At 26.4% G+C, this 13,186-nt stretch overlaps 1 protein-coding gene across 1 annotated transcript; it reads left to right on the forward strand.

Annotated features, from left to right (window-relative positions):
• Positions 1-2,792: 2,792 nt before the first annotated feature.
• On the forward strand, positions 2,793-9,938 carry HDA2 (histone deacetylase 2, putative; the record flags this gene model as incomplete). Its single annotated transcript, XM_029004391.1, has 1 exon — positions 2,793-9,938. The coding sequence occupies one exon, from the start codon at positions 2,793-2,795 to the stop codon at positions 9,936-9,938; it is 7,146 nt and encodes a 2,381-aa protein (XP_028861084.1).
• Positions 9,939-13,186: the final 3,248 nt, after the last annotated feature.

Below are 13,186 nucleotides of genomic sequence, written 5' to 3' on the forward strand. Positions count from 1 at the left end.
AAGAAATGAGCAAGAGTTATAATCATTTATTCTTAAGAAATATACAATGTTCCTTTATCAATATATTTTTTTAATGTGTATATTTTATTTTATTTTACTCTATTTTTTTTTTTTTTTTTTTTTTTTTTTACATATGGAAATCTTTTATAATTGTCTTATATTTTTGGCTTTATTTCGGTTTCATAGAGACTTTTATCTGCTTCCTCTACAAATTTGTGGAAGCTTTGTTAAGACTTTTCTTACATACATTTTGTTCTTAATTTTCATTTCAATATTTGAGTGCAATTTTGACAGAATTTTTTATTCTTAAATATTTGTTTTAAATTATTATTTAAGAAATTTTTTTTTTTGCTTTTATTCGTCATTTTATTAGCTTAATTTTGGCATACATTTTTGTTTTTATTGTAATTTTAGAATAAATTATTACTGTTAATATTTATTCATTCACTTTTTCTTTTTAAGAGCTTTTCTTTTTTTTGCTTTAATTTTGTTCTTTGTACATATATATGTAGGCATGAATGTGTGTATGCGAATATGTACTGGTATATATACCTATGGGTATGTGTATGTATGCATGTGTATGTGTATGTATGTATGTATGTGTATGCACGCATGTACAGGTTTATGCGTATATACATGTATGGACGTACGTATGTATATATTTATATACATACATATGATCAGATAAACCTCTTTAAAACTTTTGAAAAAAATTTCTCAAATAATGAGTTTACATAAAATGCTTGTTTAGGCTTTATATATGTACAATACATATATGTGAACATATATATGATACATATACATGTACATTTATTATCTCAATAAGCAAAACGATATGCATATTAGTCCTGTTATTCTTAATCGTTTCTGTTTTTGTAAATATGCATACTTGTACATACATAAACACATATACATATATATATATATATATATATATATATATGTGTATATTTATAGTAATATACATTGGACGTAAATTTTTTTTTTTTTTTTTTAATATACACATATTTATGTACATATATAAATATGTATATAAATATTTACATTCATGTATGCTTTCATGTATATATTTATATATATATTTATTTGTTAACCTTTTCTCATTAATTAGCCCTGTTACGTAAAATTTGTATATTTTTATATGTTCATTTTTATGCTTATAACTGAAGTCCTCTTCAGGTTTTTGCTTTTTTTTTTTTTATTTTTTTTATTTTTTTTTGCATAAAAATGAACTTCAAAATATATGCAGGTATGTGAAGTAAATTGTTTAATTTTTTTTAAAGTTTATTTTAATGTTTCTCAGTTTCGTATTTTCATTTTCATTTTCATAGTTTTCCAGTTTCGTATTATTGAAAATTTGAAAAGTAGTTTTAGGAATATTACTATAATTTCACAATACTTGCAAAATAATAGTGGATTATAATAATATTCTTTGAACATTAAAAGAGTGGGAGTAATTATTTTTCACTTTTTATGAAAACTCTCTTATAATACAAGCGTTTTATTCATGAATCAACTAGTTTAGATACTTTCTTTTTTTTTTTTCTTTTTTTTTTATGTTTTTTTTTTTTTTTTTAGTATATAATATACATTTATACTGAAATTGCACAACTTCTTTTAACCTGCGTCCTACAACTACGCATATTCAAATACTTACACAAAAAAGTATATTTGTGTATAGGATAATTTTACTATATACATATGTACATGGTGATATGCACATACATGAGATAAATATGTATATATGAATGCATAAATATTTGTATGTGTGAACACATCCATGCATGAATAAATATTTGTACGTATAAACATATACACATGTAGTATTAATAATATGGGGGTAAATTTATTTAAATACCCATTAATATTTATTTGGAAATTTTGACTTATTTTTACCTCTTTATTTTTTAACACAATTTTTTACAAAAAAAAAAAAAAAAAAATTAATTTTTATTTTTGTCTAAAATATTCCGTATTCTGAATATTTTTTTTTTTTTTTTTTTTTTTTTTTTTTTTTTTATTGATAAAGTTAAAAATAGTTTTAAAAAGAGAAATGGTAAAAATCATTGAAATAAAAATAAGTGAAGGTATACAAGACAAAAATTAACCCAAAAAAAAAAAAATAACGACTAAATAAACAAGTAATAGATAAATAAATGCACAAATAAATGTATATATAAATATATAGATAAATGCACAAATAAACGCACAAATAAATGCACAGATAAATGCACAAATAAATGCACAAATAAATGCAAAAATAAACGCAAAAATAAATGCACATATAAATGAATGGATAAATGTACAAGCAAAAATAAGTTAAGAAAGAAAACACGTTAGAGGAACAGAAATATGTCATTGAAATAGGTGATATGAGGAAAAAAAAAAAAGTCGGAAGGTGTAAATAATTTTGCAAAATAAAGTGTACGCACATATGTACATGTACATGAACATATACACACAAGTAATGTTGTTAGAGGAACATTACACATATTTATATGCAGTTATATGTTGATATGTATATTTATTAGTTATATGTAGTTATACGTAGTTATACATATATACACTTACACATATAAACTTACGAACGTACTGGTGCAAATATGCATTTTGCCTGTATACACACGTATACATCTACTACTCATATACATTTCTATAAATACACGTTTTCTGTAAATGCTCTGCTATAATTACAGTCCTATAAATTCTTTATTATAAACACATTTGTGTAAATGCTCAGCTATAAACACACTGCTATACACACAGTAACGTTATAGATTTTTTAATTAAATATGAAAAAGGGCGTTATAAGTAGTAGAGGACAAAATGAAAAGAAATTATTATTAAAAGATGATAGTAATATACCACATTTTGAATTTCCAAGTAAAGGTGCATTATTCAACAATTTAGTAATAGAAAATTTTAAGAACATAAATGATATTAATAAATATTTTAGGGAGTCTAATAATTTAGAAGAAAGATCAAAGGACAGAAGCAATGGCAATGATCACTGCACTGATCATTGCAACGGGGGTGACCATCACTACAACAACAATGATGACGTGTTCATAGTGAGCTGTAACAATGTACGAGATGGATGTAAAAAGAAAAAACGAATAAACGGCATAGATATCATACGTTCAGAGAAGACTAAGTCAAAACATTATATTAAGGATAAAAGTAATATTAAAAAAAAAAGAAAAGGAGATATGGATAATAACCTGTACAAGGATAGGAAAAAAAAAGCAAGTTATGGAGAAAAGAAAAATCGAAACAACACAAGAACATTACATTTAACTAACAATATGAAAAAGAAGAATCACAAAAAAGTAATACAAAAATTGCAAAAAAAAAAAAAAAAAAGGAATGTAAAAAGTAGTAAAACAAAAATGAACCTAAAAAAAAAAAATAAAATATACTATTCGAAGAGCAGTAGTAATGATGATGAATTTAACACGAACAAACACATTTTAGCAAAAATTTATGTATCTCTCAAACAAAATGAAAACTCAGTGGAACAGATTAATAATAGCTTTTATATTGAATACGAGGACAATAACGATATATACACTGAGGATTATTCGAAGGAATCGCTAAATAGTAGCAAGTATCCTAGCAGAAGTAATCATATCATGAGTTATGGTAAAAGGCACATAAATCATGATTACGCAGATGGTTTATATTGTAAATACATCAATAGAGATCGAAAAAATATTTCTAATTCTATAAAACATAATGGAGCTACACTTTCATCCAATAAACAGTCAAGTAAAAAAAAAAATGTTGAATATGATTGTATTGGTTTTGTATGTGATGAGGAGTACATGTGTGGCAATCTCCATTTTGATGAAAATCATGTGGAAAGCCCAGACAGAATAAAATGTATAATAAAAGCATTAAAGGAAAAAAATGTAATAAATAAAATGATTCAAATAAAATGTAGGGAGGCTCTATATGATGAAATTAAAGAGTGTCATACTAGTAGTCATATTAATAATATTTTTTATTCTTTAAAAAAAAAATTAAAATATAAAAAGAAAAACGTCATATACCCTTTTGACAAACATGACACATATTATACATCATACACTGGAACAGTTTCTAAGAGAGCTGTTGGTGGACTTTTAAATTTATGTGATGCTATTTTATCAAATGAAAATGAAAAATTCAAATATATTGATTTTAAAAAATCATTTTTTTACAATTATAATTTTTTTAAAAATATTTCACCTTATAGTATAAATGGACACGTATTAGGAAAGCTTAATTATAACACGTATTTGAAGAGGTCCAAGTCTGAAAGCAATTTGTACACAAGGGAGCAGGTCAAATATGACTCTTGTTTAGGCAAGTCTACCAACGATTATAATAACGGTAGTGATAAGAATAAATGGAATGATAATACGAGCAGATCTACAAATCAGCAAGTGAAGAGAGGGAACAGGGTAGTTCATACATCCAACTACTCGTACAAAAATAATATCAGCACAGTAGGAGACTGCGATAATATTGAGTGCTCGAACTATAGGGCTCTAAATGAAGGTCAGATTGATATTACCACGGAGCCATATGATAATCGTGTAGTGCAACTGTGCACAGATATGGAATCGGAAAAGAAAGGTTCAATGAATTCTATTCGGAATGACATATTTAATAAAGAGAATAACTATTCTATTTGTAAAAAAACTTATAGAAGTTATTCTACAACCATATGCAATATAAAAGACTGTAATAGTAATAACGATAGTAATAATTACCTTGATGATAATAGTAGTAATAATAAGAAGAATACACTTATCTCATTTGCTGATATCAATTGTGGTTTCGCTGCAATTAGACCACCAGGACATCACTGTAGTAGAAATAATCCGTCCGGGTTTTGTATTTTTAATAATATAAGTGTTGCATGCAAATATATTTTTAAAAAATATGGAATAAGGAAAATTTTTATATTTGATTGGGATGTACATCATGATAATGGTACCCAGGAAATATTTTACAACGACAGAGACGTGTTATGTTTTTCTATACATCGATTTGACAAAAAAAAAAAAAAAAAAAAAAAAAAACAAGAAAAGAGAAAAAGTGAACGGAAGAAAAAAAAAAAGAGGAAGGGGGATAATATCGAGAGTGTCAAAAAGGGTAATTGCTTGGATGAGGAGGGAGTAAATACCAAAAGGGGAACTGAGAACGATAACATCAAAATAAGCTGTAACGGAAATATCAATGGCAATGTTAGCGGTAATATCAATGGCAATGTTAGCGGTAATATCAATGGCAATGTTAGCGGTAATATTAGTGGAAATGTTAGTGGCAATGTTAGCGGCAATGTTAGTGGCAATGATATCGGTACCATTAGCAATGACGCTATCGATAATGTCGGCGGTAATAGTAGTAGCAACTTGCGAAAGAAGAAAAGAAAAAAGAAGCCGCAGCAATTGTACGAAGAAAATTTATTTTACCCGCGCACGGGAGCAAAGAGTGAACTAGGAAGTGACAAGGGGTACAAGTTCAATATTAATGTACCACTGGAAAAAGGGTATAACAACTGCGATGTTTATTATGTATTTAAATATCTACTCTTACCAATATTGCAAAATTTTAAACCAGAATTTATTTTCATATCTTGCGGATTTGATGCTTCTATTAATGACCCCTTAGGAGAGTGTAACCTAACTCATAACTTGTACCAGTGGATGACTTTGCAACTGAAAAATTTTGCCAATATCTTTTGTAAGGGTAGAATAATACTAGTGTTAGAGGGGGGGTACAATTTAAATTACTTACCAAAATGCACCTTAGCTTGCATAAAAGCGTTAATAAAAAAGAATGTTAATCGAAAGAGCGAATATAGTGATATATGTAACTTACCGCGTAGAGGCGCAGAAAATGAAAGTTCAAATGTGAACACAAATCCGAACGTGAATGAAAATTTGAGTATTAACGCAAATCCGAACGTGAATGAAAATTTGAGAATTAACGCAAATCCGAACTTGAATGAAAATTTGACTATTAACGCAAATCCGAACGTGAACACAAATCATAAAGGGGTCTCTGTGCAAGCGGATAACAATGGTTTGCGTGTGAGCGATACGAATGTTGATACTGTAAATGTTATCGGAACTACATATGACAATACCGCTATTTACACGAATCCGATTGCTAATAACAAAGTGCACAATCTAAGAAGCATTACTAATGGTACTAACAATATAACTTCTAACGTGTCATCCAATAAAATAACATTATCGAGCAACAGAATGAAAAGAAGCGTTACCATGTTTGATGGTACTGTTAATAATAATTATCACAAGGAAAAGGATCATAAGAATTTTTACAAATTTAAAGATTATTCAGAAAGTAATAATAAAAGATATAATAAAAATTTAAGGTATTATTGTGATAATATATATCCTAGTAGTACAATAGGGAAAAAGAAAGAATTAATAATAACAGGGAAATTACATTATTCTACTTATAAAGTGATAAGATATTTTTTATATATATTAAGAGGAGATCCCTTTCATTTAAATATAAAACTACCTCCTTATAATACTTTTATAAAAAAGAGAAAATTAAAAAATAGAGATTTAAGTCTTGAACGTAAAATTAATATATACAATTCTCCTTATGAAAATGTAAATGATGGTTCTGAATTAATGAATATGTATGTTAAGGAAAAAATAAGAGAATTAAATAGAAATAATGAAAGATATGATAAACTATATTCCTTATCATCAACAACCATTTCGAATATATCACAGAGCGATTTATATCTATCCAATGATGATATGCATTACACTTCTAGCTCTGGTAGTAGTAGAGACATTAAGAAAAAAGTTTCTCTATTGAACAAACTAAAATTAAGAATAAATAAACATATGGAACAGGATGCTTCTTCTTCAAGACCTCTTATAGATACAGAGAAAAAAAGGAAGAAGAAGCAAGACAATAAACGTCATGATTCCTCTACAAGTATTAATAAAAATGTAAAAGAAAGAATCGAGTTTTGGGATCTCACAAAAATAGCCGAGGACGAGGAAAAAGGGAAGTATAATGAACGAAATGAGCAAAATGGACTAAATGTACAAAGAGAAGACAATGAACAAAATGTTTTTATTCTTAAAGATATTCGTGGAAATGTCCCTAATAAAGCTAACAGTCTGAACGGTCTAAATATCACTAACAATCACAAACAGGTGAGGAATCATGGCTGTCTAAGTAGCTTCAATATATCCAACAATCGCGATAATATTAGCAGTCTTCGCGGCTTGAGCAGCTCATATATTTCAAATAGTAGAGGAGACAGCATGATCAATAATAAAGGCTTGAGTAGCTCAATTATATCCAACAGTAGGGGGCACAGTATGAGTAATAATCACGGCTTAAGTAGCCCAATTATATCCAATAGTAGTGAGAATTTGAGCAATCATAGAGGTATATATAGCCGAATTAATTCCAACAATCGGGACAATATGAGCAATCGTCGTGTATTAATCCCAATTATATCTAACAGTAGTGACAATATGAGGAATCAACTTGACTTAAAACCAAATATTTCCAACACTGTGGACAATATGAGAAATTGTCGAAGCCTAAATAACTCAATTATTTCCTACAATCGCCACAATATAAATAATCAACGTATTTTAAGCCCAATTATTTCCAATAACAGCAAAAATGGAAGCAATTGTAGGGGCATATGTAGCCCAAATATTTCCAGTAATCATGAAAATATAAGTAGCAATCATGAAAATATGAGGAGTAGTCGTGAAGATATGAGGAGTAGTCGTGAAAATATGAGGAGTAGTCGTGAAGATATGAGGAGTAGTCGTGAAAATATGAGTAGCCATTGTAATCTAAGCATTCCCAATACGTCCAACAGTAGAGATAATATGAGCAGCGATCATCATGTTCCAAATAGTCGTAATACCTCGAACAAGTCCGAGATGAGTGATTTGACAAATATAAAATACAATGAGGACCAGTTTCAAAACTCATTTATAATGTACACTAAGAGGAAAAAAGGGTTTATATTTTTTTATGGAAGTGGACATAGGAATCAATGGATATTTCCTGTTCATAAAAAAATTACAAAAGTTATAAAACTCTGTTCTGCATTAGAATCTTTTTTTTATGCATGGCTTTATTTGTGTTGCCAGAAAAAAATATGCATTGCCAGAGAAATGGCAAATTATTCATATGTAATAGATGATAAAGTGAATGTTAAATGTGTTACAATAAATAAGAAATTTTCTGAACGAGAAGAGAAATTAGGTAAAGAATTTTTGAAATTTACAATTCCTTGTTATCATGCCTTTTTGAACGAAGACCATTTGAAACAGTTGGGTATCATTGAAGGGGAAGGTAACGTAGAAACTGATGAGCAAGAGGAGGTTATCGAATGTTTAAATGGTAATAAGACGCTACAAAATATGTGCGACGGAAACAATGCATACATAAACGAGTGCATATTAGACATAGTAAACATGAATGAGGGGAATGGAAAAACGCATCAAAATGATTACTTATGTGAAGAAGGAATGGACAATCAGATGCGCCAATTGGGTGTACAGAAGGGATTCCCAACACATGCACAACAATGTACACAAACAGATATACAATCATATGTACAGGAACTTCCTGGAAATACTAATGCGAATATAAATTTAGAACAGAACATCATAATGCAATATTCATGTGAAAAAGATGGAAATAAGAACCATGAGTGCAGAAGCAACGTTAATAACCATGTACAGAATAAAATGGAAAGCAGAAGTGTTAGTCGAAGTAGTAGTAGTAACGGTGTGCCTAATGACAACAATAGTATTCAGAGGAAAGGACCTTTTGGAAAAAAGATTAAAAATGAAAATTTTGCTATAGATAACGAAGAATATGATTTAATGAATATGAAGGATAGTATATTTCTAGATTACAAAAAAAGTAGGAAAAACAAAGAAAAAGAAAAAAAAACAGCTATTTGTTTAACAAATGCATTAAGTACTATGAGTCATCCATGTGTTATGGATGTAAAGATGGGAATGAGATTATATGGTGATAATTGTGATGAAAAATCAATACAAAAAAAAATTGAAAAAGCGAAGAGCAGATCTTGTATATCACATGGGTTTCACTTAACTAGTTTAATAGGTTGGTGTAAAAAAAAACAACAACCATTTTTTATTTCAAAAGAAGATGCTCATTCAATAAAAAATGATGAAGAATTTGTAGAAGCTTTTATGTCCTACTTTTTGGCATGTGACAATTCATATCTGTCTGTACTTTTATTAAAAAAAGTACTCATCATATTAGAACATATGAAATATTTTTTTGAAAACCAAAATTATTTTGCTTTTTATGGGTCTAGCTTATTATTTGTTTTTGATTCGGATCCATCGAAGAATAAGTGCGACGAGGGGGTGTATACCGGCCAAATGAACAAACACAGGAATGATAATACCATATATAGGAATGATAACAATAACAGTATAAGTGATAATAGCAATCATATGAGTGATAATTCAAAAGTTATGCTTGTCGATCAGGCAACTTGCCAAAATGAAAAGAAAAATCAACATAAATGTTGCATTAATGAAAAAAAGCATCAACAAAAATATTCCAGTAATGAAAAAAAGAATTACGAAGAGATATTTAATTTTAAGGAGAGCATACAAAAACTATTTGAAGACTCATTAACTACACAAGAGAGAAGTACATATATGAAATCTAAGTTAAATATGAAAATTCTGAAAAGTGCTAGTGTATATATAATTGATTTTGCTCATGCAAGCTTAAATAAAAATGGAAATGATGAAGGATTCTTGTTAGGTATTACATCACTTATTCGTGTTATGAAAAAGACAATAGAAAAAGTACAAACTGTCTATTTGCATGTTGGTAAGGAGGACATAACTTACCCACAATGTTATAAGTTCTGACGCTGTTCGAGGAATGGCAAAATATATGTGAATGAGTACATACATTCGTGCATACGTGTGTGTGTATGTATGCACGTACGTACATCCATTTGAAGATCCATTTGAACATATTTGCGTATCTACACGTATGAGCATAGTAGTAAGAGTTATATTCATTAAATTATTCCCTATTTCTATTATTTTCTTTACTTTTCATTAATTTTATTTCCTTTCTCTTTATTCTTCCCGAACAATACATTTACATGTAATATATATATATATATATATTTATTTATTTATTTATTTATTTATTTGTTTGCAAATGTACATACGTATAGTGTTCCTATTGCTGCTTTACAATATTTTAAAACAAAATTTCCAATAACATATTTTAAAGCTGCTTAATACGCATAGAGAGTTCTAAATACATGTAATACTACTTTAATATTTAATATTTTATTGTTCATTTAACACCCCATCATAGAAAAGTACCTTTTTATTTTATCTACTTTATTTTATTTAACTTTATTTTACCCATACTTTATTTTAATTTATTTTTTTTTTTCTACTTTTCACTATTTTCTACATTTTTTTTATCATATTTTTACTGCTTTTCGGAGTTTTCAATTTGCAATTTTTTAACTATTACATGAATGTATGCATTTTGATGCAGCAGGAATGGATACCTTTCGTTAAAATGTAAACATAATATTCTCGTTCGTGTAATATATACATATATGCATATATATACATATGTAGTAATAGTATTCATGAGATGATATTATTTTTCACGCTATATTATGTGTGCGTTACTTTATTTCGCTTAAATATGGCGTCAGAACAAATCGGTATTATTTATACAACAATTAATTATGTTATAATAAAGTATGTTGTTTAATCATGTCCGTTTCTTCAAATTTTTTATTTCTGTATCGTTTGGGGAAATTAAGATGTGGAACAAATGCGTTTCTTATTCTTTTCTTTTTTTTTTATTTATGTATATTTTTAGTTAGAGCCTTCTTTTTAATATTTTTATTTTATTTTACTTTTTTTTTTTTTTTGAACTTGAACATATTTTAAACTTATTTTTTTATGCATGCAAATTTGTTGTACTAATGGAAAATAAACAAAAATTAACAAAAATAAACAAAAAAAAACAAAAATAAACAAAAATAAACAAAAAAATGGAACAGTTGAATTAATAATCAATTGGATAAATGAAATAAAGGCAGAACAAAGCACATCGTGAAAGTTCAGTTCATCTATCCTCCATACCCATTTGAATGTGTCATATTAAAATCCTTTTATTATACAAAGTTTTTCCTTTTTCTGTAGCATACTTGTGGTATTATAATAAGCACTATATATATACAACTTATATATATATATGTTTTTATAGCATAACTTTTAAATATTCACTCTTTCTTGCACATATATTAAAAAATGAAAAAAAGAAAACAAGAACATATAAAATACTTTAAGACGAGGATATAGCAGAATTAAACTTGCACCCCTCTTTTCCAAGCACTAAAAGTCATGCAAATAAAAAGTACACGCCTTTTCGCTTACATATGTATGTATATATATATATATATATATATATATACATACTGTATATACCTACTTTAGGCAAATTTTTTAAAGTTACTCTCTGTTTTTTTTTTACTATATATCACAAAAGATAGTTATTTTTGCTTGATTAAGAAAAATGATTAATCCTTATAGTTTACAACTATACATACCATATTACGTTATTTTTTTACCCTCCTCGGACCTTCATATAGTAGCATAAGGAAAAATATTTTTTTCCATGAAATGCAAAACTTGAAAATTTTGTATATAAAATTTTACTTCACATTTTAAACATATGTTCGATTAATTGCTTATTTTTAAAAAAGATAGTAGCAATTGAGATATTACCATATTTAACTTATAATTTAATTATATATACTTCAACATTTTTAATTTTTAATTTATTTTTTTTTGTTCCTTTTTTTTTATAGCGCACAATTTTTAGGTTAGAATAAAATTCTTCTCATAAACGGAAAATAAAAAAAAAATAAACAAAAACTTAAAAAAAAAAAACAAAAACAAAAAAAAAAATAAACAAAAACATGAAAAAAAATAAACAAAAACATGAAAAAAAATAAACAAAAACATGAAAAAAAAATAAACAAAAACATGAAAAAAATAAACAAAAACATGAAAAAAAATAAACAAAAACATGAAAAAAAATAAACAAAAACATGAAAAAAAATATAGATAAACTAAATAATAATAACAAACATAAAAACAAAATTGTAGAAAATTTTTTAACATATACGGTACTGTACATATTATATACGTTTATATTACTTTTTTATCATCTCTTTAATTTGACAAGTTTTTGTTGGTATACTTTTCAAATGGTAAAAAAAATTGCTTTTGTTTTTATATATATAATATTATGTATGTGAGTATATTTATATATATACTTATGTATATGTAATGTATATATATTTATATATACATAATTAACTCCTGATGATAGCTTCACAATAAAAATTAAAATTATTCTTATTTAGTAACATGATAAATGATTAATAAGGGAAATAAAGTTATAATATACAAGAGAGCAGTTAAATTTTCTTAATGCTTATACTCGTTTTTTTTTATGCATGTAATATATAACATATAAAAATATATATCATCCTTGAAAACTGCTTTACTTTTTTTCCTCTTTATTATTTTTTTTTTTTTCTGTATATTGAACTTTTGTCATTTTCGCCTCTTTTTTTTTTTTTTTTTTATATATACAATTTTATGTTAACATTATATTTTAACTTTTTAATTTAAAATTTTTTTGTATTAAAAACTCTTATAATATTTTATATGCATTAAGATCTCGTATATTATATATTTATAACATTGAAAATAATTTAAAGAGGGATAATTTATGAAATCACATTCCTTTAGCCTCTTTTTCGTACCTTTTATTCTTATAATATATGTTATATTACGTATACTTACATATGTATGTATAAAAATATATATATATACATATATATGTATATATACATATGTATACTTGTATATATATTAAAAGATGAGGTAAAGAAAAGATTATTTCTTGAAATATTTAAAAATATATGTGATTTTTTCTTTTACTTTTGTGTGTATTTAATGGATTAATTGAATATTTTTAAGTTTATTTTTTTTTTATATATATATAAATATGTATGTATGTATGTATGTATGTATGTATGTATATAAACATAAATATATGCAAT

Source organism: Plasmodium malariae (assembly GCF_900090045.1).
Source record: "Plasmodium malariae genome assembly, chromosome: 8".
NCBI classification, from domain to species: Eukaryota; Apicomplexa; class Aconoidasida; order Haemosporida; family Plasmodiidae; genus Plasmodium; species Plasmodium malariae.